General features: G+C 37.9%; 1 protein-coding gene across 1 annotated transcript in view; it reads right to left on the reverse strand.

Annotated features, from left to right (window-relative positions):
* smurf2 (SMAD specific E3 ubiquitin protein ligase 2) overlaps window positions 1–26,729 on the reverse strand; it is a 119,479-nt gene that overhangs the window by 57,864 nt on the left and 34,886 nt on the right. Inside the window, exon 2 of the mRNA XM_057860979.1 lies at window positions 2,382–2,420. Coding sequence (XP_057716962.1) covers window positions 2,382–2,420 — 39 coding nt within the window. The remainder of the gene's footprint in view (window positions 1–2,381; window positions 2,421–26,729) is intronic.

Below are 26,729 nucleotides of genomic sequence, written 5' to 3' on the forward strand. Positions count from 1 at the left end.
TCAATATAAACTGCTGTTTTAAGACAAAAGAACTATTGTGTTTTTATAGAACAATGTGTCTATATGCTGCCATAGCAGATTCATGGTGCATTAAGCCCCCAAACTATTTTTAATTTGTCCGCTTTACCCTGGAGACCCCCGTTTACAGACGTCGCGCATCCGCTTTTGTTTCAAACAACCAAGCAATACAAAGACAATGAAAGTAATAATATTTATTATTCGAAATGTCCGTCATTTTTAGCTTGGAATCATAAATTGATGTTTAATATTTAGTTTAAAAAAAAAAAAAAAAAAAACAGACAAAAAAAGAATTATTCACTCACATATTTTAAACTTTTAAACAAATTACTTCACAATGAAAAAAATAGTGTCTGTAAATAAGTCACGGATATTTACCTTACAACTATCGCTTAATTGTATTGAATTTGTTACTGCCGCATTATCCCCAATATTTCAGATGATAAATAATTGATCCAAACAAAGACAAATTGAAAAAAAAAAAAAAAAACATTTAAAAGGGTAAATTTTAGTGCTGTCAAATTTATCGTGTTAACGGGCGTTAATTTTTTATTTTTTTTAAATTAATCACATTAAAATATTTGACGCAATTAACGCATGCACGAAATGACCCGTTCATGCGTTGCCTCAAACAGTTTACAATGACACCGTTTTAGCACATTGAGAGCGAAATGGCAGAGAAATGCGAGTGGACACAGGCGTTCACTGGAACGCGCCTATTATTAGCTTAAGCTTTGGCAATTCTTTCACAACAAACATAAGTATTGTGGCGAACGACGTGGTGAAGAATGACAGGAGACTAACTTTTACTTAACACCCTTAATTGAACACAACGCAGAATATGCTGTATACCATTTGCAGCCACCACTGACAGTCATGGTTGCCCAACTTCCCATCATGCATTTGGGCGGAACAGTTAAGTCGTTACAGTATCATTTAGTGAAAGCACAACAAAAATAATATTCCTATCTCTCAAAAAAATAATGTTCACAAAAAGAAAAGCGCTCAATGCAAAGAGAAGTGGCTTTCCCAATCAAAATTGCTATGCAAAATATACATAAAACTTACTCAGACTTTGCCTTGGCTCGAGCTCTAATTAATTTAAAACTCGCCATTGACACCTTGTGGTGTAATTTAATCACTACCTTACGTAGTTAAAGACACTGTGGAAGAACAGCAGGGAGCCCATGTGACGTCCAGCTTGGCGACGTCAACAATGGCGAGCTATTAGTTTATTTTTTGATTGGAAATTTTACAAATTGTATTAAAACGAAAACATTAAGAAAGGTTTTAATACAAAATTAACAAAACTTGTAGTTCTTAAAAGATAAATTTGAGAACAAGTCTTTCCATCCGTGGATCCCTTTAACAGAAAGAATGTTAATAATGTTATTGCCATCTTGTGGATTTATTGTTATAATAAACAAATACAGTACTTATGTACAGTATGTTGAATGTTTATGTCCGTCTTGTGTCTTATCTTTCCATTCCAACAATAATTTACAGAAAAATATGGCATATTTTAGAGATGGTCTTAATTGCGATTAATTACGATAAATACATTTTTAAGCTGTGATTAACTCGATTAAAAATTTTAATCGTTTGACAGCCCTAGTAAATATATGAAAAAGAACATCTCGACCACTCCTTGATGTCTGTGATTTCTGCATCGCATCCCTCATTATATTACCATGTTTCATCAATAAAATCCCTCCAAAATATGGCTGTGGCCATTCAAAGCTTGACACTCGGTGATACATGCTACATGGAATTTTTGGTTTAAAAAGAGGTAAGTTCGCGATAAGATCTCGTTAAAATCATGGCTTCTTTAATTATGCTCTCTCGTGCTCTCACCTCCACTTAGGGTTTTGCTGTTAAAAAAAAAAAAAAAAAAAAAAATTTAAATGCCCTCCCGTTCAAAATTTTTCTTCCCCAAGAAAATTGAGATTTTAAGCTTTCCAGTGGTGTATCACACGTGCATATAGGACAATTTTGAAATTTGGCCAAATTGGGGGTCTCAGAGCGGAACTGCAAGTCACCCAAGTGTTTTCCGCCATAGAAATGGACTATTTTAAATTTATTTAAGGCACCTTGATGTGTGTAATATTGACGACAGTAAGACTTATTCGATTTGGTCTAAGACATGATGTTGCAGACAACACTCCTTCTATTCTAAGGAGTCATTTTTAACAAACCATTCAGCTCTGTGAATACGGAAAGCTACTGCTTAGCACAAGGGAACAGAAGGACTTTTATTGGACCAACATTTCGTAATCTGAAAATACCTGTACCGACAACCCCTCAAATAGCCTATGAAAACTAATAAATTTTAAAAAATTAGAAAATGTTTCCATCATACTTACGGAAAAAATCCTTCTTGACGAGGTTTTTGGCACAGAGGACTGGAAAAAAAAGAGAAGAGTTGCATATTAATGACTTATAACAACTTCAGCCAATAGTTTCGTTTTATGTTCATATTCAAAACACTATAAGTACAACAAGTTAATGCCAGTGTCCATAGTTGTTCTAAAAATGTCATCATTGATAATGGGCTCACTGAAATAGGAAAAAAAAAAGAACAGTTTAGTGACAATACATCCATCCACCCCTTTTTGACTTGAGCCTAACCCAGCTGACTTTGGGCAAGAAGCAGTGAAATACAATACAATGAGTCAAAAACACTCTGAATTACGTAAAAGAAACACATAAACTGAATTGGCAAAATCCCCAAAACAAAGGGATTTCAATGGCTTCTGACGCAAATACATGTCTACTCAGAAAATGTAGGCGGCAAATGTGATGAGGGATATGCATGCATGGGTACGAATAAGGAAGCTCCGTCACCACCTGGGCATCTGGATTAACAACTACAGGCAGTGATTCAAGATTAGTTTCTATTACTAGTAGATGAATGGATTTGGTCTGGAAACTAATGGGACTTAGTGCTGTAAAGAGCAAAGGGCTGATAACATTTAAGGGCATTGATTGAGATTTGAGATTTATTTCCCGCCACTAAATATTATTCACGATGGCAACAAGCAAAGGGCAATTCCACACAATATATCCTTCCACAGCCTGAAACTAGTGGGGGTGAAGTTTAAAAAAAAAATAACAAGGAAAAAAAAAGAAAAAACTTATTACAGTGCCTTGCAAAAGTATTCGGCCCCCTTGAATCTTGCAACCTTTCGCCACATTTCAGGCTTCAAACATAAAGATATGAAATTTAATTTTTTGGTCAAGAATCAACAACAAGTGGGACACAATCGTGAAGTGGAACCAGTGCCTGGTGTGTTCCTTGGTTTTCATAATGCTCTCTGCACTTTAAACAGAACCCTGAGACTATCACAGAGCAGGTGCATTTATACGGAGATTTGATTACACACCGGTGGATTCTATTTATCATCATCGGTCATTCAGGACAACATTGGATCATTCAGAGATCCTCACTGAACTTCTGGAGTGAGTTTGCTGCACTGAAAGTAAAGGGGCCGAATAATATTGCACGCCCCACTTTTCAGTTTTTTATTTGTTAAAAAAGTTTAAATTATCCAATAAATGTTGTTCCACTTCACGATTGTGTCCCACTTGTTGTTGATTCTTGACAAAAAATTAAAATTTTATATCTTTATGTTTGAAGCCTGAAATGTGGCGAAAGGTTGCAAGGTTCAAGGGGGCTGAATACTTTTGCAATGCACTGTATATCCAAACATTAAAGGCTGTTACCTTGGATGTATTACAAAATAAAATATCTGCTGGTAAAAGGTGTTATACTTGTATCGCGCTTTTCCACCTTTCAAGGTGCTCAAAGCGCTTTACACTACATTGCCATTAGGAGTGCAACGGTTTGCGGTTTAAAGCCGAACCATACAGTTCGCCCTGTACTGTTCAATACGCCTTTATGAACCGCGCCTTTTCGGTTTTGCAATTAATTTATTCCGAACGCTTGTGGAATGAATTGGTCGAGCTCTGTGTGCGACGTGAAGCACAGCTGAGGAGAAATTCCCGCCCGGCCGCAAGTAATTGTCCGATCGCTGTCAAGCACCTGTGTAATAGAAGCCGAGTAACGCCCTCTCTCGCTTACGAGTGAAGTGAAAGTGAAACAAGAAAGAAAACAAAAAGCTATGGCAAGCGGAGGAGTGGAGAGACCGAATTTTGAGGAAGCACTGGCTTCTTTCAAATCTGCGGTGTGGCAACATTTCGGTTTCCCCGTGGACAACAACGCAGTGGGAGAGCAAAATAGGAGAGAAAATATTGAAAAAAAACAAAAAACAAAAACAATTTGCAAGCATTGCTCAGCGCTTGTTCCCTATGCTAACAGCAACACTTATAACATGACTCCGGCACCTCAGCCGGCTTCACCCATAGATATCACTTTTTCAGAGCAGGACAACCAGATGACACCAGTGAAGACACACGGCGGGCTTTATTAATTTATTTGCAATGCTTGACCCGCGTTACATTGTTCCTTCGCGGACATACAGTATTTCTCCAACAACGTATTCCCCGACATTTATGAAATGGCACGCAAAGCCATCGAAGATGACTTCGCTAAAGCACATAGTTTCGCCTTGAACACTGATAGTTGGACGTCCCGTGCTACAGAGTGCTACTACATAACTGTGACGGTCCACTATAATTCATACCTGTCAAGTTGTACGGTCTCGGCGTAATTTGTACAAGTGAGCACTGATTTTTAAATGTGTACGCCGTACGTTACGTTCAAATTCTGTACGTTTTTCGTTCATTAATACGTTGGTTGAATGACGCGAGAAAAGTCAGAGGCACGGAGAGGGAAGAGTGTTTGTTGTGACGCTGTAGCAAACGCGATGCTAGGCTAGGTGGCTCCAATATTTCCTGACTGTAGCCAACAGCCTACAACCTACGCCTAAATATCTCATGCATATAGAGCTACAATCGAAATGACACTCGGTAGCATTAGTAAACAGCCGCCATTTTAGAGCAGTAAACTTCTCAGAAAGGCTCTGTTGTAGTGAACCTTCCAAGTGAACCTAAGTAATTTTTTTATCTAAAATACTCCTAAATCGGCAAAATCTTGACTTGAGTCTATCTTTAAATGATGAAACAGTTTTTAAATTTTCACACGTCAAAAGTAGACAGAAGGGAACTAATGCAAAAACGGGAGCAATTTTATCAACTTTAACGGTTGATTCAGAACATTAAATGACCTCCAAACATAGCAAAGGTTACTGTTTTTTTTTTTTTTTTTTTTTTTTTTTAAATGAAAAAAAAAAAAAACATGAACGGTAACACCAGTTACTTTGCCAAGTAACTTTTTTACTACTGTGTGTGTATTTCAGTAGTAAGTCACTAAACTAGCCAAAGAGCTGCGAGGCATTTTAACAGAACATGTTTACATTTTAAGTGTATATTTCATTTTCTTAAAAGCAAAATAGAGGCAGTTTAAAAAAAAAAAAAAAATGCAAAAAGGAAACCGAAACCCAAAACAGAGGTTCAAACCGAACTGTGGGGTAATTGAACCGTTGCACCCCTAATTGCCATCTACCCACTGGTGATGCAGCAACAGGAGCAATGTGGGGTTCAGTATCTTGCTCAAGGATACTTAGGCAAGTTCATCTGGGCAGAGAATCGAACCCACAACCTCTGGGTTGGGGGACAACTACTCTACCACTGAGCCACGCCACCCCTGCTGAGTTAAACATATGTCATTTTTGCAGCAATCATCACAAAAACAATCTTAAAATCTATTTTGTAAATGATTTACTAAGACTCGTGCTGTACGATATGATGATATATTCTACCGCCAAAAGGATATAAAAATGTCCATCGACATTATCGCCATCAATAGACTTATTCCTGGAATGTGCAATTTGGCCAGCAGATGGCGCCCAATTTGCACTGACTTGCTACATTTTCGGATTCATTTGCCAGCGTTGTAACATCAAACGGCCTCATGTTTTTTTTTTTAAGTTATGCCAAGGTATAAGGCACATAACGCAATTGTTTGATGGGCGAGCATAGAAACGGATCAAAACAAATGAATACAAATACAACAATAAATGTACAGTAGCTTTTTTTTTTTTAATTAGTGGGAGCTTTTCCTCATTGATTTATCACTAGTTGATGGTTATAAAAAGATTATCTACGTTAAGTAGTTGAGGCATATTTGTACAGCGGTACCTCTACTTACGAATGCTTTTACATATGGAATTTCCAGGTTACTAAACACCTTGGTGGGAAAATATTGCCTCTTGTTACGATAGAAATTGCAGGATACGAAAGGAAAAATACAGTACGGGCTGCTACCCGCAGCCCCCAGAGTTTAATGTACATAGCACACTTATAACTGCTTTGCCATTGGCTATTGCCGAGCATCTTCCTGGCATCCAATTGGCTAAGAGTGAACTTTACTGTATGTGTATGTGTGTATCCCAGCGTTCACTTCGTTCGCCCCTCGGGCCATGAGGCGTTTCAACAGCTTTACGTGAGTGTATTAACTTTCATTCTTTATTCTTTGTTTTTTGTTTTTTTTTGCATTACGCACAACACCTATGTTTACTGTTAGAGATGTGATCATGTGAAAATGACGTGATCGGACCCGATCGATCGGCATCCCGATCGATCGGGTCCGATCACGTCATTTTTAAAGTATCGGAATCGGCAAAAAAATATCGGACATGCCTTTTTTTAATACTTTTTTTTTTTTTAATTAAATCGTTTTCTAATTGTATTTAATGTTACAGACATAATAGGTTACACTTATCCAGAGTCTTTGATTAGGCTTAAGGTGGGGTTATCAAATTTATCCCAATAACAGTGGAATTTTTTTTTTTTTTTTTAAATGTAGCACGTTAAAATATTTAACGCAATTAATGCATGCGCTGCACGACCCACTCACGCATTGTTGCGCTCCATCTGTAATGGCGCCGTTTTGCCAATATAGAGAGCTAAAAGGTAGCGTATAATGAGTAGAGTAAATTTTGGCAGCCTTTAGAACCTTATTTTAATTGGCTAAAGCCTTACAATCCCTCTCCATACGATTAGAAACATCATGGGAAGCAATGTGGAGAAGCAAGGTAACAATTGATCTTTTTCTTATTACCTTGACTTATGTCCCATCAAAGAGAAGATATATGACTTGGCAGCACTACGCGCAGTCGTGGTTTCACTTGTCATGGTTCCACTTCCCATCATGCATTGGGTATGGCCTTCAGTATCATTTACTGAAAGCTCAACAAATACACTACACAATACACAAAGTCACAAGTCTTTCTATCCGTGGATCCCTCTCACAGAAAGAATGTTAATAATGTAAATGCCATCGTGAGGATTTATTGTCATAATAAACAAATACAGTACTTATGTACTGTAGGTTGAATGTATATATTCATCCGAGTTTTATTCATTTTTTTCTTAATGCATTGCCAAAATGTACAGTATGTGATCGGGAAAAATTATCGGGATCGGATCGGGAGCAAAAAAACATGATCGGAACAACCCTATTTACTGTGCAAAAATCTAATTGTAACATGTTTTGATGCATTTTTATGCTTTATAAAAGATTTATGTCTCAATTTCGGGGGGCTTGGAATGAATTAGGGCATTTACATGGAAAACGTATCTCTACTTACGGAATTTTCATTTTACGAAACATCTTCCAGGACCAATTAATTTCGTAAGTAGAGGTACCACTGTACAAATAAATACGTTACCCCTAACAGACATAACGCAGTCTTTCAGTTGAATAATTAAACACCCATCACCACTGTGTGAGGAAATGAGGTAGAATAGTTTAGGGATATTGTGAGACTCCATTTGCAATACTATAAACAAATTAACAACAGTCCTGAGTGATGTGACAGGCACCAAAATACAATTCTACATGAGTCGATTTCAAACTTATAATGCACACAAATGCCCAATATGCAGTCTAACGCCGTGGTTTCTTTCTTTTTTTGGCTCGACTCACATGCAGGTGGGAGTATTCAGACTTTATTCGCACAAATAGACATGGGCACACCTATAGTGCCAGACGGCAGTCTTAGCCATGAAGTCTGCAGCCGCTGCATATTTATCTACCTCTCCATCCCATTCCGCACATACTCAGACACACACACAACTATAGATCAGCCTGCATTATTTGAGGTCAAGTCGAAACATTTTGTGCTCACCAAGAACAGAGGGAGGTACATTTGTAGAATAAATGAGGCGCTGCATATTCCGCACACATTGACATAGCAACATTCAATAATAATGAAATATTAACAAAAAGGAAGAGTTAAACTAGAAGCAAAACGTCGCTGAACGGGGGGTAGTGAAGAACATGCTCGACAGATGAGGAAGAATTTCTTTCCGCAAACATCCCTGGGAATGTGTTACGTTCCGTAGAAACCCACTCATTTCTGCAACATCTGGTATACATTGCTTCCAGTCGGCTTGAACACACAGCTGTGCACGTGCTCAAGCACACGGGCCCGGAGACATGTTCAATCCAACGCCATCTATCTAACTAATTATTAACAGGCACACAGAAGATAGTGTGTTTATGTGAACATCAACCACTTGGGTTTTGTCAGAGGGGAGTAAAAGGGGTGTAAGTGGTATGTGAGTTAAGGTAACAGGTGGCAGATCTGAGTTTTGCTATCCAAATAATGTCAACTAAGATGAAGCGGTACACTTCAGTTTGGTTTTTGTCAGCTAACTCTGATCTGGCTAGTGTTTTCATTTGTATACTGGATGGCAATAGCCGAGTCAGCTATGTAAATTGTTTCCTGTCATACATGCACAACACAGAGCTTTGCCAAAAGAAACAGATATATACGTTTTATACTCTGCAACACTTCCGGAAAAAGAGGAAGTACTGTTAACAGTACAGTACTGTAACATGTTTGGAACATTTGCTCAAAAAAAAAAAAACTTTTTTCGGTATTAGATCGAGTCTTGGTATTGACAGATTCTCAAAATCAGGTGACTTGGACTCTGATTCGGGTGCAAAAATATGCGATCAGGACATTTGGTTTATTTAGCATAATTCTGCTCTACTGTATTTACTAGTTTATGGTTCCCAAATAACAACTACTCTGACAAGGTAAGTCGAGCAAAAACTGACAGGAAAGCAAATTCCATAAAAAAATAAAATAAAAATAAAAAATTACGGAAAAAACTCAGTTTTACACAGATAATGAAAGATATTAAAGTAGTATATGTCAGGTGTGTCTATCCAAGACATCGTTGGAGAAAGGATGTCCACACAATGATAGGGTGACCAAACGTCCTCTTTTGCCCGGACATGTCCACTTTTCACATCCTGTCCAGTGCGTCCGGCGGGATTTTATAAATTCATGAAAATGTCCGGTTTTTATTATTTTTTATGGGACCAATTAGCGTGTGTTGAAAATGACTGACGTTTTGCACAGAATACTACGGTACTGTGCTGCCTGTGACGTGTTCCCAGAGAGCCTGCTGGCCCTGCACAGTTTTAAATTGCCTACGACAGGAGGGAAAAAAAGTCTTAAATAGGATTATTATGTGAATAAGAATCATATTTTGAGATGACTCGACTATATACACAACAATTTAGCAAAGCGGAGATGACGAGAAATTAGTCTTTTAATCTGCCGGTTAGCCACGCCTACTATTATAGGGCTCTAGCTTCCCCAACAGGTGGATGACGTCAACGGAGTCACGATTTCATCTGATTTAGTATGCAGCCCATTGAGGGGGAATTATTCACAACGAGGAAAATGCGACGAAGAGAGCCGCAAAATGTCATTGTTTCAGGCTCTCTTCTCCAATATTTTTACAGGATATTCTTTTTATCAAGCATTTTTCCCCAATTGCTAAATAAATGGCATGGTCATGACAAATAACAGTCTTGTGCTAAATGGAATATGAAATCATAAAAATGCACTTATTCAGGACGACATGGCAAAATTACTCCATAATGGTCAAAACTGTCGACTTCACCTTTACTGTCACACCTCCCGAACGATATTTTATGACACCTAAATCGGACATATGTCATTTCCATTCCCCGGCTTCGGAGAATGTAAACAAACCAAGAGGCGTGACAGCTAGCCGACATGCTAACCCGAACCGAGTGATGTTTCAAAGTCTTCGAAGTGGAAAATCACACATAACTAGCCCGGATTATTTGACATGATGACTGGGTTGTCGATTGTGTTCGCGGATCGGCAAACATAAAAAGTCTCGTTTAAAGTTTGCCACAAGCCACCTGGGAGACACACCAAACATGTGGAAGAAGGTGCTCTGGTCAGATGAAACCAAAATTGAACTTTTTGGCCACAATGCAAAACGATATGTTTGGCGTAAAAGCAACACAGCTCATCACCCTGAACACACCATCCCCACTGTCAAACATGGTTGTGGCAGCATCATGGTTTGGGCCTGCTTTTCTTCAGCAGGGACAGGGAAGATGGTTAAAATTGACGGGAAGATGGATGCAGCCAAATACAGGAACATTCTGGAAGAAAACCTGTAGGTATCTGCACAAGACCTGAGACTGGGACGGAGATTTATCTTCCAACAGGACAATGATCCAAAACATAAAGCCAAATCTACAATGGAATGGTTCAAAAATAAACTTATCCAGGTGTTAGAATGGCCGAGTCAAAGTCCAGACCTGAATCCAATCGAGAATCTGTGGAAAGAGCTGAAGACTGCTGTTCACAAACACTCTCCATCCAACCTCACTGAGCTCGAGCTGTTTTGCAAGGAAGAATGGGCAAGAATGTCAGTCTCTCCATGTGCAAAACTGATAGAAACATACCCCAAGTGACTTGCAGCTGTAATTGGAGCAAAAGGTGGCGCTACAAAGTATTAACGCAAGGGGGCCGACTAATATTGCACGCCCCACTTTTCAGTTTTTTATTTGTTAAAAAAGTTGTAAAGTAAATTTTGTTCCACTTCACGATTGTGTCCCACTTGTTGTTGATTCTTGACAAAAAATTAAAATTTTATATCTTTATGTTTGAAGCCTGAAATGTGGCGAAAGGTTGCAAGGTTCAAGGGGGCCGAATACTTTTGCAAGGCACTGTACATATCTCATTACTTAAATCCCCCCCCCCTTTTTTTTTTGCGTTTTTATTTTTCGATTATTTTTTGGGAATAATAAAGCCTGTTGAGTAATTTCTGAGAATTTGAATTTGTGTCTTTGGTTAGATACTATATGGCTATTTTTTTTTTTTTTTTATAAAACTGAAATTTTCTATCCAGACGGAGGAGGCACACTTTAAATATATCAAAGTGATATAGGCATCTTTGAGTGAACTTCGAGTAAAATTCAAGTATGTCGAGGCCGGGCCGAGTGTCCTCTTTTTTGAAAATCAAAATATGGTCACCCTAAACAATGAGCCACGACCAACCAAGCCATTCAGACAAAAAAGCTACAGACACTCCCAATAAGAACATATGCAGTCCTCCACGAGCCACGTTGCAGGAAGGCAACACTAAAATTATACCTATACAGGATTCTTAGGAAAACATACAGAGCTGAAAACAGAAGCTGTAGCGAAAACCACCAGACTGGGCGACACAGGAAGACGATGGCTGCAGGCAATTCAATTGGGATCTGCAACTTCGAGCCTCTTACTCAAAAGTGCAAGGACAGCAATCAGGAATTCTGTCCATTAGAAAAATATAGCTCTCAGACAGTCGCAAAAGCACCTCCTTCAATCATTTTACTTATCCAAAAAGAAACAGAATTCCAGTATGTGGCAGATTAACATAGACTCTTTCATTGGCGATAATAGATGTCAGATCTTAATAAGAGCTGAAACGATTACTCGATTAGTTTGAGTAAATCGATTAAAAAAAATTGATCAAGGCATTTTCTCTCCCTTGAGGAATCGTTCAATTTTGCCAGCTCAAAGCATGACGTTTTGCCTGAATTACTTTTAAAGCGGCACAACGCACTAAGTCTACTGCATAGGGAAAGAAAGGAGAGGCGGCGGATATATACGTAAAATGAATGAAAACTGCCCGATTTTTTTTTTTTTTTTTTTGCTTTTAACCAAGAATTTAGATTGTTCTATGTTCATGTCTGTAGAAATTGCGGGATGTACGCATATATTTACTAGAATTTTCAACTTAAAAAGATCTTTGTTTTGTGATAGCCGCCATGTTGTATCCACACACAGTAGCGTAAATTTAAATTCAAATCATAAGGTAATTTTTGGTCAACTGCCGGTTTTTTGACAAAAAAGTAGTAATTTAGACATTTATCGTCCATACATACAAAAATTTGCCTTTTATTTTATGCAACATTTCAATCTAAAAACGACGAGGGCCAGATAGCTGGCAAGATGTGCCTCCGTGCTGAGGCAATAGTAACATCGGAATTCAACCTAAATAAGTTGTGATTGTATATTGAAAAATGCATATTCGGCTTTTGTTGAGTAAAATTAAGATGATTCTGCATGCTTTCCACAAGTATTAAGTTTCTGATGTGAAAATTGAGTGATTTATTAGTTGTCGAAAACTTGCAATAAATTAAAAAAAAATTAAGCTTCTATTTTGGGCAAAAACGTATATGTTAAATATTACTATTGATCCTGAAAATATCGGTGATTATCTCTGCATTTGGTGATTTTTGTCCATCTCGCGTAAACTAAGAGGATTTTTTAGCCATTTTAAGTTTTCTTTTATACTTGTATAAAAAAAAATAACCAGGATTTTATTAGGGAACGACTTTGAATTTTTTAATGTCGCTGCTCATGGAGACTCATATATGCCTAACGGAGGTGCCTGTTTGGATTTTAGGTTGGTTTTGAAAATATTTGAATTTGAAGTTTTTGAAAATAGGCCCCCTATGGATCGGCCCCAAGCCCCGTGTGCTGTCAATTGATAGTGAAGTCTATGATATGAATGAAAGCAGTGAATTTGTTGGATTTTTTTTCTAGTCACATCTGAGATGCAATTGTTGGGTGTTTTCAACAATGTACATCTAAAATAAAGACATTGATTATCTAAAAATGGTTCAATATTAGATGAAATGTCTTGTTTTCTCATGTACATTTATAATTGCTCTTTACCTAAAAAAAAATGTTGTATCCAATTAATGGATGTCATTTTCAGTTGAATACTTGATTTGTATTTGTATTTTTGTATTTAATTAGGATCCCATTAGCTGATGAACACATCCGCTACTCTTCCTGGGGTCCACACAAAACATAAAACAGACATCAACATACTAATCAACTTAGGCTATATATAAAACAAAGAAAAGAATAAATTCTTATCTTGAAAAATCACACACTATAACAGACATAATTCAACATACGAGCAGAAAAAAAGAGAAGATAGTAAAGAGGTAAATAATATAAAAAGTAATATATAGGTAGACAACAACAAAGATTACTAAAATATTCAATAGCTGCAGCCCTAGTCTTCGTAAGTTTATTACTTCATTCGTTGCCATACTCCCAGTTGAAATGGTTTGGACGTCTATCGCTGTCAATGGCAGCCAATGAGTTCAATTGCAAGTTCACAGCTTGAAAACGACAATAAACTGAAAGAAATTGCCGACATCAAATCAAGTGAAATCTAGGAAAACTGAAAACACAGACAGTCAGCCAGTGTCCATCCCTCTGCTGTGTGATTTACTGGTTGCACATTTTTGCCTGCAGAGAGGAGTGGGGTGATGTTCTCCGTTCCCAGACAGTAGCTAAGTTTACAAGAATTTACAAAATTTCAGGCTACAGTATGGTGTAGTGTATATAGAGGCATGCATAATGTCATAGAACCTTTTTCGCTATAGCAGTATCAATCATAATCAGAGCATTGTTTAGCAGGTTATCAAGAGTGCGATTCAAATGCAAAATGGCATGAAAGCAAATCATAAAAAAACAGCGATGCATGGGAAAACCTTGAGCGTGCTCCCTCATATATCCCTTGGTAATGGAGCGTGCCATGAGTGATATGTTAAGGGCCAATTCATTATAAAAATGTGTCCAGTTCAGTTACAGCATCAACATGTGACCAGTCTGGGCAAGCAGTGCAAGAAAAACATGTCAGAGACAGAAAATGAGATGAGACAGGGGGAACATTTGATAAATGTGCCGGAGAATGGTGCTTTAAATCAAATGCAGTCAAAATAGCATGTAATCAGTCAATAGCTACAGTAATTTATGCAAAAAAAAAAAACAACCTCTTGGTCCTGGCCACCATTTGGGTTTGCATTGTTTGTGTGTACATCTTAAGTTTTCACAAAGTGACTTGTGTAATGATTATGCGGCAATGCAGCAAACCCTGCGCTAAAGAAATCCAATACACGAGGATTTGGAAGTAATGAGACAGAAAAGTACAGGCATGGATATACATTTGAAGTCAAATGCCCATGATGTAGCACAAATTGGAATTTAATCCAAATCTCGTGAGAAAAATGCACTCCTAAAACCGCCGTCATGCATGATGTCACTTTTCTTGGGCTTTTTTGTGTGTGATGCCGCCACAAGAGAGTACCAGCGGTGGTAAACCTTTAATGGAGCTGATCACGAAATGGGCAAGCGGTACAAGCACATCTGCTCCTAACAATTTGGATAAATCAAGAACAGAATGTTACTGGGGAAATATATACACACAGGGAGGCTGGAGTCTAGATAAAAAACACGGAACCTCAGAACTGAGTTCAATCTAGGGCTGGGCGATATCGCCTTAAGTACGTATCGCGGTAAATTGAGCAGATTTACCTCGATAACTATAAATACGCCCAAGCCGACTGTTCTAAATCTGAATCAATGCATGAAATACAAATTAACAGTTTCTCGTTGATTTATTTATCAGTTTTCAATTTAACACATACACGCCCCCCAAACACACACACACAAATTAAGATATACCGCTCTTATGCCAATGAAACGTTTAGATTTTATTAGGGCTGTCAAACGATTAAAATTTTTAATCGAGTTAATTACAGCTTAAAAATTAATTAATCGTAATTAATCGCAATTAATCGCAATTCAAACCATCTATAAAATATGCCATATTTTTCTGTAAATTATTGTTGGAATGGAAAGACACAAGATGGATATATACATTCAAGATACGGTACATAAGGACTGTATTTGTTTATTATAACAAATCAAAAAGATGGCATTAACATTATTAACATTCTGTTAAAGCGATCCATGGATAGAAAGACTCGTAGTTCTTAAAAGAAAAATGTTAGTACAAGTTATAGAAATTTTATATTAAAACCCCTCTTAATGTTTTCGTTTTAATAAAATTTGTAAAATTTTCAATCAAAAAATAAACTAGTAGCCCGCCATTGTTGATGTCAATAATTACTTACACAATGCTCATGAGTGCTGAAGCCTATAAAATCAGTCGCACCCAAGCGCCAGCAGAGGGCGGCAAAACTCCATAAAACACTATTAACAAGTGAGCGTTTCACTGGACTGTCATTTAAGTTTGTCTGAGCAGGGCATCTGCGTTAATTGCGTCAAATATTTTAACGTGATTAATTTAAAAATTAACGCTCGTTAACGCGATAATTTTGACAGCCCTAGATTTTATAATAGGCAGTTATGACACAGAACAAAGCAAGCACATACAGAAAAATAGCTTTGGCCATTAAAAGGTCATATTACAGGCTACACTGTTGGATTATACATTATGCTGAATGTTTTACCATCATAAAAGCTATCAGAGAAATCACACACACACACAGTGATACAAAATAACACGACATACAGATTGCTAGATGCAGTCCGCGCCCAATCCAGTCATTACGTTCAGCCGTTTCGACAAGGTTAGAGTCGCTGTCACAGGTGGTGATAGCACCACACTATGAGCGTCGACTATCGAAATGCTAGTGGCCTGGCTACCAGCAGAAAGCACCCTCTCCTGAAACCGTGAGAAACCAGGGAGGACAGCGGGCAAAAGCCCTTCTCCTTAATGTCAGGTGAAAGTTTGGCAAGGTTCCCTTAAGGCCGACTCCATCACGTTCACTTGTATCGCCGTTAGCGTCAGCGTACCGGGCTTCTGTTTGTTTGATTTCCTGATTACCATTTGACTTCATACTTAAGCACACCGATTCCTTTCTTAAAGTGGAATGAACATAGCCGAACAACACAGAGTCAAAGCAGGATCAAAAGACTATTTTTACGTTTCATTAAAATACCAAATTTACTGACATGGTAAAAATTACTTCGGTCATCGTGAACCATCTCGGTAACGGTAAATTTTCGGTAAACCGCCCGGCTTAATTCAATCTATAGAAAAGTTCACACACACACAAAAAAAAACTTTTTACAGTTTATTATTCATCAAATGAAATTTTGGACAGCATAAGCCTTATTTTGGACTCATGGCGCATGTACCTTTTCCCTAACATTTTTAAAGCTTATGGATTTGTTTCGAATCACTGACTGCTTTCATCCCACCACTTCTCTCACACACACAGCCCGGAAGCGCATCAAATAACCCTTTCGCATCTTGGCCCATCTGAAATCCTCAGTCGTCATGGCGACGGCGAGTATTGAAGCAAAACTGAGAGAAGGGTGTCTCTGTGGTGCCTGTGTTTCTCATTCCGGTCGCACTGCAGCTCCGACTAATGACTGGGCTTTAGGGAGGGGAAGAGTCAGCGAAACGCAGACAGCACCACTGAGAAATTCACAATGAGAGATAAGGCAATAAGAGATGAGCATGGAGGCCGTTTCCCTTTAGTAGCAAATTAAACCTGAGGAAACTGATAGTGCAATAAACCAGTTTCAAGGTTTTTCACTTGTGCCTGTCACTGAGTAATCCCTCAATACAACACATCAATAAATCACATTTGCACTAGAATCGTGCCGAGTAATACATTGAACTATCGTATATTACATCACATTTTATAGTGGGTTGTAGAAAAAAAGGTAAGAGATAAGATAAATGCAGCAGCATCCGACAACCACCGACAATGTCAAGCATAACCACTATGGTAACAGCAGCGTTTATCGGGCAAACTGTGGCCTTTAGGTTGACGTTGGAAGTTCCACCTGTGAGGAGAGGATGGGCTGAGTTTTCCCCCAGACGGACACACAAAGGGCTCCAATGTGAGGGGGAATTAATTCGCTGCGCAAGACGCAAGCCAAACACCTGGGAAGCAGAGAGGTCATGTGACGTCTAGGGGGAAGGAAAGGAGTTGTCATGGTAACAATCAAAGCCAAAAGTCAGCTGTATGACTTTCTTTTCGTCATATACAGTAAGCGGACGAAATAATCACATTCATACACAAACAAAGTGAAGCTTGGGAAAAAGAAAGGAGCACAGTGGGGAGGAAAAGTGGGCTCAAAGTGCCTCCAGTCTCTTGCTCTGTGGTTAACCATTACACTGGAGACTGCAAGGGGGAGGAAATTGGGTGTGTGGGAACTGAGACACCCGGCTGGTAATGTTCCACCTTTCCCATCCACTCTAAAGAAGGGTACAGGAGAAAAAGGCAGAAAGTCTTTGAGAAATTTCAGAAAATCTTCTATTAGTGAAGAACCACAAATGTGCCAGGCAGCACCAGTTGGCAACGCTTCTTCCTTTGTAAACAAAACTTGCTTCGCTGCCAGTCTGACCATAATGCAAGAATTTCTGCGACGGGCTGGCTCGTGTGGCTCAACATGTTATTTCTATTGGTGGCTAAACACCATGCACGCTGCTCGTACAGTATGAAAACTGCTGATCACGAAAAACCCAAAATGAAATTTTTTTTTTTTTAAATTATTATTAATCATGCGGCGTCCAATCATCCTTCTGCTGTGAATTGGAAAGGAGTTTGGAACTCATAGACCTCCGATCCATTTGGACTGGGAAGGTTGGCAGTGAATGAATGATATCTAGCGCTGTCATTGGCAGCCAATGATTTAACAAGGGAAATGCAAAATGCAAAAGACCATATCTAAATCAAATTAACCACAATTTTTTTATGTGTTAAAACAAATAAATGAGTAAAGGTGTGCGAAATTTTCGATTCTTAAATTATTCGCAATTCGGCCGTGGAAGATTCGAGAATGATTCACAACATCCAAATTCCGATTATTTAAATATGCCAAATAAATCGGAACTAAAACACAGTCAGCGCGGTCTTCCAGAGGCTATGGGGAACGGAACAAGAGTAAACGTCCACAACTCACACTTCCTAGATACAAAACATCAACAAGCATGGCTGTCCTAACCAGTGTTGTTAATCTTACTTTAAAAAAGTAATTCATTACAGTTACAAATTACTTCTCCCAAAAAGTAATTGCGTTAGTGACTCAGTTACCTAAACGTAAGAGTAATTAGTTACTTGACAAAGTAACTGGTGATAATTTTCATGTTTTTTTTTTCCTCAAAAAATAAAAATAAAAAAACAGGTCACACAATGTTTAAAAGTTTAAAGGGTTTTTGGGATAATTGGCGCTAGGCCAATTCTTTACCCTAAACTTAACTAGACACAGGGGTATTGCGGATATTGCGATAACTAGATAGTTACCTTTGCTATGTGTGGAAGTCATTTAATGTTGTGAATCAACCGTTAAAGTTGTTAAAATTGCTCACGTTATTGCATTAGTTCCCTTCTGTCTACTTTCGACATGTGTAAGTTTTAAAAGTGTTTCATCATTTAACAGGCATGAAAATGGGTCCGGAGTTAAAAAGGTGAGAAGGGTGTGGAGGAAATATGTTCCGGTACACTGTACAACTAGGGCTGTCCCAAACGACTAATTTTCTCCCGGTTAGTCAGCCGACTATTTTTGCCCTTTTTTTTTTTTTTCCTCTCACTAATTTAGCAATGAAATTTTTGATGATGCCTATTAATTCACAAAAACATTTTGGAACACTTAAATTCTTTATTAAAGTACCAATAAACGCGTAAATAACAACAATAAATCACGAATAAACAATGAGGTCAAATGCTGATAGAATTAACTAGTGCAAAAAAAATGGAACGTAAACAGAATCAGAACACTGACTACACCTTTCCAACATGATTCAAAACAATTCTTACAAAAATATCTAGCATTCATATTATTGTATACTACAATATACTAATATAATAGTAATATAATAATTGCCAACCAGATTTTTCATAAAGGGTGTCATTTTAAAGCTATTCTTAGTGTAAAATCTGAATTCTGAAGTACAGTATGTGGGATTAACTCCAGAAATCGTTATTTATATGACGAACATGAAGTGCTTTTATTTTGAAATGTTTATCATTGCATGTGGTGTCATTAATCTTTTTTTCATTTGCAAATGCTGTTAACCAGCGATTTTTCACGTTTGAAGTGTCACCTTTTAACCGCAAGTTTGCGTTTTGGACAAGACGTTGTTCTATAGCAGGCTAAAGGAGGATGTCTCCCCCCCCCCATTAGCCTCAATGTAGCAATGCTAACGTTTACAGTGTTTAAGATACATGTGTTTCCTTATTTTGTATGTCTCAACTTTTTTCTACGGCGTGTTGATAACCAATAAACTTTTGTGAAAGGAACTTGAGTCTCATATGCCATCAAAGCGCATGTGTACTTGCACGCACAAATGTATGCTCCCGACGATAAAACGCAGCCATGAAAATTACCTCCTTCATTTTTATTTACCGTGCGATAAATGGACTCATTGTATATCACGACAGGCTTAGCAACTTCAATTAAACATGTCGTTAATAGTTAGATGGACTTACAAACTGGGTGGCGGCGCTTTAGGTGTTCATTCACAGCCGACATGCAGCCAAGCTTCGCATTGAAGTGACAGGAAAACAGTGAACCCTCCTTTGTTTCGTTGAAATACAGTAAGTCAATGTTTTGGCCACTCTGATGCACTTTTTTGGCTTTGTGCTGCTTTCCCCGCTTGCATACCAAGCGTCCGACATTATTAAAAAAATCTAACCCCCCAACACCCCCCCCCCTTTAAATATTTCTCCTCGGATTTACACAATTCACGTAGGTCACCCTTTTTGACTTCAAAACGGCGAATTTCGCCGAAAGGTGAGAGATTTTCATGCCTGATTTAAAGATAGATTTAAGTCAAGATTTTGCCGATTTAGGAGCGTTTTAGATAAAAAGTTACTCAGGTTCACTACTAAGGTTCTCTACAACACAGCCTTCCTGAGAAGTCTACTGCTTTAAGATGGCGGCTGTTTACTCACGCATCTAGTTCTTTATACATGTTGCTAATGCCGCTGTGTTTGTCATTTGCTTCTAGTTCGTATTATATGTGATATCTACCATAGCATCATGTGGGCGTAGTTTGTAGGCTATCTGCTACAGTCAGGTATTATCGGAGCCACCTAGCATCGCATTTGTTCGGCGTCACAACTTTTTTGCCTCCTCCCCACTCCTGCTCTGCTCTCTCTTCTCCGTGAGTCCGTCTCTCTCAGACTTTTCTCGCGTCATTCAACCAACATAGTAACGCACGCCTTTCCCTCCTCAGTAACGGTAACGGCGTTGCCAAGATGAGAAAAGTAATTAAATAGATTAATCACTAATGGAAAAAAAAATGCTGGTAGTAACGCTGTTATATTCTAATGCCGTTATTAACAACACTGGTCCTAACCAACCAACTTCTTCGTGAGATAAGACCTGCTCCCAAAAATTTAAAAGCAGACGTGTGGAATTATTTTGGATTTGACGACGATGTGCCGTAAATGAATGGAACATCGCAAAAAATACGTTTTTGTTGTAATATGGATGTCGATACCCAGCTGGGTAACTTTAGCCATTTTTCGAATGCAGGAGTCAATGCACAGCAGAGCACTTTCATCTGAGTACGTCTATCAACTCGTGTTCTTATAAAAGAACATAGAATTTTCTCAGTAGCTAAACACACTTGACCTGTCCTGTTAAGGTTGGGATGCAAAATGAATTTTTTTTTTTTTTTAATTATTTGTACCTTAATGTTTACATGTTCATGTTTGCACAACGTAAAAAGCAGAAAAGCACTTTCTTGAGCCATTTGTACTGAAGTAGTCTTTCATTTATACCTGCTTGCACTTTTTGGTTGGATGAAAATAATATATTTCTGCAAAATGCTACAATTTATTCTGTCGTTACAGAACGAGGACTTGAGTATTTTATTTACTGTTTCGAACTGGTCATGTTTTTTGCTCCCGATCCGATCCCGATCGTTTTAGTTTGAGTATCTGCCAATCCCGATATTTCCCGATCCGATTGTTGTTGTTTTTTGTTCCCGATTCAATTCCAATCATTCCCGATAATTTTTCCCGATCATATACATTTTGGCAATGCATTATGAAAAAAATGAATAAAACTTGGACGAATATATACATTCAACATACAGTACATAAGTACTGTATTTGTTTATTATGACAATAAATCCTCATGATGGCATTTACATTATTAACATTCTTTCTGTGAGAGGGATCCACAGATAGAAAGACTTGTAATTCTTAAAGGATAAATGTGACTTTGTATATTGTGACTAAATATTGCCATCTAGTGTATTTGTTGAGCTTTCAGTAAATGATACTGTAGCCATTTAACTGTTCTGTCCAAATGCATGATGGGAAGTGCAACCATGACTGTGCGCAGTGGCACCAATTGATATACAGTGGGGAGAACAAGTATTTGATACACTGCCAATGGGTTTTCCGATTGACTGTGTATCAAATACTTGTTTTCCTCACTGTATTTTCTCTGCGTTGGGAAATGTTAAGAAAAAGATCAACCACTACCTTTCTTCCCCACATTGCTTCTCACGATATTTCTAATTGTTAAGAGCGGAATTTTAAGGCTTTAGCCAATTAAAAAAAGGCCCCAAAGACTGCCAAAATTCACTCTATTCATTTTACGCTGCCTTTTACCTCTATACATAGATAAAAAGGCGCCATTATAGATTGAATACTACAATGCGTGAGTGGGTCGTGCAGCGCATGCGATAATTGCTTTAAATATTTTAACGTGATTAATTTTTAAAAAATTAATTACCGCCTAACGCGATAAATTTGAAAAGACTCTGGATGAGTGTAAGACATTTTTTCTGTAACGTTAAATACAATTAGAAAACGATTCAACAACAACAAAAAAAAACATTAAAATAAGGCATGTCCAATATTTTTTTGCCGATTCCGATACTTTGAAAATGACGTGATCGGACCCAATCGATCGGCGACATCTTTAGCTAACGTGATAGTGAAACAGAAGTTTATTTAAGCCCGAGTGGATTCTTGTAATATTTTTGTAACTAATGTGCGAAACATTAAAAGCAGCTAAAAGGGGAGGTAGTTGGGGTTGTACATCTATAATCGATTTATAATCGAATCGTTTCCTCTGAATCGTAGTCGTAATCAAATCGTGAAGTGCCCCAAGATTCCCACCTCTATAAATGAGTATCAATACATTTGCAATTAAATATTGTATCCGTAAAGAACATTTCAGTATCAATCCTTGCATACTTTTGACAACCCTACTGTCCAAACCGGAGTCTCGCTGGTAGTGTGTTCATGACACCGGAAAGTTACAAAGTGTGAAGAGCAAATTAATGTCACGCCTAGAAAGAAAATGTTACTCCAGGAAGGATTATTCAAAAAGTGGGAGTCATACGCCTTCAAGGAGTGTTCCTAAGGTATTTAAATTTGCTAAACAACCATACACCTTGATTATGACATGTATTGTTTTTTTGCTTTATTTTGTTGGTGTATATTTAGTAACGTATTGCCAAGTCATTCAGTCGAATAAATCAAAAGTGAAATTAAAAAATGAAACAGCTGTCAATATTTTCTTACTTTTTAGGAAAATAATTGTTAATTTATATTACTAAATTAAGAATTATATTAGACTTCTTTATTTCAGTTTCAAATAAAATATGTTCATTAGCTAAAATGCCTAATCAAGTAAAGTTTGGAACAGGCAAGAAAAAAGTTCAGAGTAAGGCAAGTGCCCCAAAAATTTAACTTTTAACCCCGATCTCTCTTCCTGACCACCTAGTTCCTCCAGTCCAGTACGTTTACCCAACACTTCAGCAAGTCTGACACATCTTTGGCTAACACTACCTTCCCACCTACTACCACACTCTTGCCACCTTCCCTCAGCCCTTTTCCTATCTGACAGCCACATTTGGACGCCAATCCTTGGATGGTGCACCTTCATGCCTAGCATTGTTCTCCTTCAAACAAAAAGCCTCTCTTTCCCTTTCACACTCCGCCCTAGCCGCTGCAGAGTTTACATCTACTAAAAGGAAGTAGAGGGATAGCTGTTTGAGTGAAACTGTTTGCTAATCTCACAGTGCTCTGATCAATCTACGATAGCAGTGTGTTGAGTAATGTTTGGTTTGAAGTAGGGCTGAACGATATTGGGGAAAAAAACTTACATTGTGACCTTTTAGGGGTTTGCGATGTATTGCAATTAGGCATGTGCCGGTTACCGGTTTCAAGGTTTACCGTGGTATGAAAACATCATGGTTTCAAAACCACTAAAATTTTCCGTAATACCGTGGCTATTTTTTATGTCCCAAAAATACAGCGAAAAATCTGTGGCTTGGGGATCCAGCGCTCCCCCTCTTCCCTCCCGGTTGTTGCTCTGTCCTGTGCCTGAGCTTTTAACCCCCTCAAAAAGACAAAGTCGCTAGTATGGGAGTACTTCAGCTGTCGAAAAGAAACAGACGGCTGCGGATTAGAGGAGGAAAGACAGCCGACATCGTTGTGATGTGTGGTTGCCAGGGGAAGCAACACCTCCAACATGTTTTCACATTTACGTGACCATCATCTGTCACTTTGCAAAAAATTTAAGGTTAGAAAACGCGAACGTCACGAGTGTTTCCCACCAGCTACGAGAGTTCACTCCAGCTGGTGTTGTGTGTCTAGCGATGGTCAAACAAATAATATAACATAAGCTTTTTAACGAGGCAGATAATGGGCTAGTTAGCATGTCAGGACTTCCAACTAGTTTCCTCTCTACCATTAGCCTACTTTTTTTCTTCCTCATTAGCCTACTTTTGTAAAGTCTTGCGCCATTGTAAACGTGCTCAAAATAACATTTTCATAATACAGCCTGTGGTGTTTTTTCTCTCTGGCAACTTTCTGTGTTGAAAGGGTGTGTGTATAATGTGTAAATAAGGATTCGTGTCATACACACGCGCTGTCTCTTGCTCTCACTCTCCATTAATAGAGAGATCAATAATCGATTTATAATAAATCGTAGCCTCCGAATCATAATCGTAATCAAATCGTTGGGTGCCCCAAGATTCCCACCTCTATCAATTAATATTCAACTAATTAATATTAATAGTAGTGGTATGTGTTTTACATAAACAATGTTTGATCAAATTGATTTTAAGTCTTTTTTTTCCCTAATGTTGAGCAACTTGAGCTGTGGCTGTGGGTTTAGTCTACAAGTTCTATCTATTTCTATTTTATTTAAAATATTTCTGTTTTTGTTATTTATATTAACATATTCATGTTGATGTTCCAATTTGCAAATATGTTGTGGTGTTTTTTCTCTCTGGCAACTTTCTGTGTTGAAAGGGTGTGTGTATAATGTGTAAATAAGGATTCGTGTCATACACACGCGCTGTCTCTTGCTCTCACTCTCCATTAATAGAGAGATCAATAATCGATTTATAATAAATCGTAGCCTCCGAATCATAATCGTAATCAAATCGTTGGGTGCCCCAAGATTCCCACCTCTATCAATTAATATTCAACTAATTAATATTAATAGTAGTGGTATGTGTTTTACATAAACAATGTTTGATCAAATTGATTTTAAGTCTTTTTTTTCCCTAATGTTGAGCAACTTGAGCTGTGGCTGTGGGTTTAGTCTACAAGTTCTATCTATTTCTATTTTATTTAAAATATTTCTGTTTTTGTTATTTATATTAACATATTCATGTTGATGTTCCAATTTGCAAATATGTTGTGAAAATTTTAAACAATCCTCTTCAATGAAAACGTTTTTTTAAACCCATACATCACAAAATATCACATTTTAGAGGTATAATTGCAATACCATGATACTGTGAAACTGCGGTATTTTTGCTTAAGGTTATCATACTGTCATAATCTCATACCGGCACATGCCTATTTGCAATATATATTGCAATATTAACACTAGAAGAATTTCCACCAGATGACTCGAATAGCTCTGTTTGGGAAGACTTTGGTTTCCCCCTTGTTTTTCCTTATTTTTCCTTGTATTCTTAATTTTTTTCTTTATTTTATATTCTTTAAACATTTATCATATTCTGCATTAAATAAAAAATATCTTAGTTTCTGTATTTTATTGTTGTTGGATTATAGATTTGGTGCTTCAATTTACTTTAATTATATTTATATATTACTCATTTATTTAAGAACTGAAAGTGCAAAAAATTGCAAAACCGCGCTATATGATTGTATTCATATCATACCGTTTAATCCAGGCTAAGGGTGTTTACGTATCTGTAAACAAACAAAATTGCTGTATATAAAAGGGATACAGGAAGAAATGTCTCTGCACACCTGCTGTTTTTATGAAGCAAACCAAAAGTTTACGTGTTTAAAAAAATAATAATAAAAATAATCGAACATCATGCGGTGGGACAATTGCGCATGCGCACATCGCAATGGCGAAATTCAAAAGATATATTGTTCAGGCCTAGTTTGAAGGCTCTCTAGGTAATCCTTCAATTGTTGGGACTGAAGTGGAAGCGGGACTGATTCACAATGAACCCACTAAGTTGTAAACAGTAATACTAGCAAAAGCAACTGTCAAAGTAGCTGTCAAGAGCTCCCAAACCCAAATTAAATTTAATATCTCAAGCTACAGCTCATATCCACGTTTAATCCGAGTGGAAAGAATGAACACAAAGGTTTCTGCCAATACTTTTTCAGTGTGGATTAAGTACATCTACAGTGGGGCAAATAAGTATTTAGTCAACCACCGATTGTGCAAGTTCTCCTACTTAAAAAGATTAGAGACGCCTGTAATTGTCAACATGGGTAAACCTTAACCATGAGAGAGAGAATGCGGGGGGAAAAAAAGCAAAAACAGAAAAACACATTGTTTGATTTTTAAAGAATTTATTTGCAAATCATGGTAGAAAATAAGTATTTTGTCAATACCAAAAGTTCATCTCAATACTTATGTACCCTTTGTTGGCAATAATGGAGGCAAAACGTTTTCTGTAACTCTTCACTCTTGGCTTGTTGTAATGAAATCAACTGTGGGAGCAATTGTTAGAAAATGGAAGACATACAAGACCACTGATGATCTCCCTCGATCTGGGGCTCCATGCAAGATCTCACCCCGTGGCGTCAAAATGATAACAAGCACGGTGAGCAAAAATCCCAGAACCACACGGGGGGACCTAGTGAATGACCTACAGAGAGCTGGGACCACAGTAACAAAGGCTACAATCAGTAACACAATGCGTCGCCAGGGACTGAAATCCTGCACTTCCAGACGTGTCCCCCTGCTGAAGCCAGTACACGTCCAGGCCCGTCTGCGGTTTGCTATAGAGCATTTGGATGATCCAGGAGAGGACTGGGAGAATGTGTTATGGTCAGATGAAACCAAAATAGAACTTTTTGGTAGAAACACAGGTTCTCGTGTTTGCAGGCAAAAGAATACTGAATTGCATCCGAAGAACATCATACCCACTGTGAAGCATGGGGCTGGAAACATCATGCTTTGGGGCTGTTTTTCTGCAAAGGGACCAGAACGACTGATCTGTGTAAAGGAAAGAATGAATGGGGCCACGTATCGAGAGATTTTGAGTGAAAATCTCCTTCCATCAGCAAAGGCATTGAAGATGAGAGGTGGCTGGGTCTTTCA

This window comes from Corythoichthys intestinalis, chromosome 16 (assembly GCF_030265065.1).
Source record: "Corythoichthys intestinalis isolate RoL2023-P3 chromosome 16, ASM3026506v1, whole genome shotgun sequence".
Classification (NCBI taxonomy): Eukaryota; Metazoa; Chordata; class Actinopteri; order Syngnathiformes; family Syngnathidae; genus Corythoichthys; species Corythoichthys intestinalis.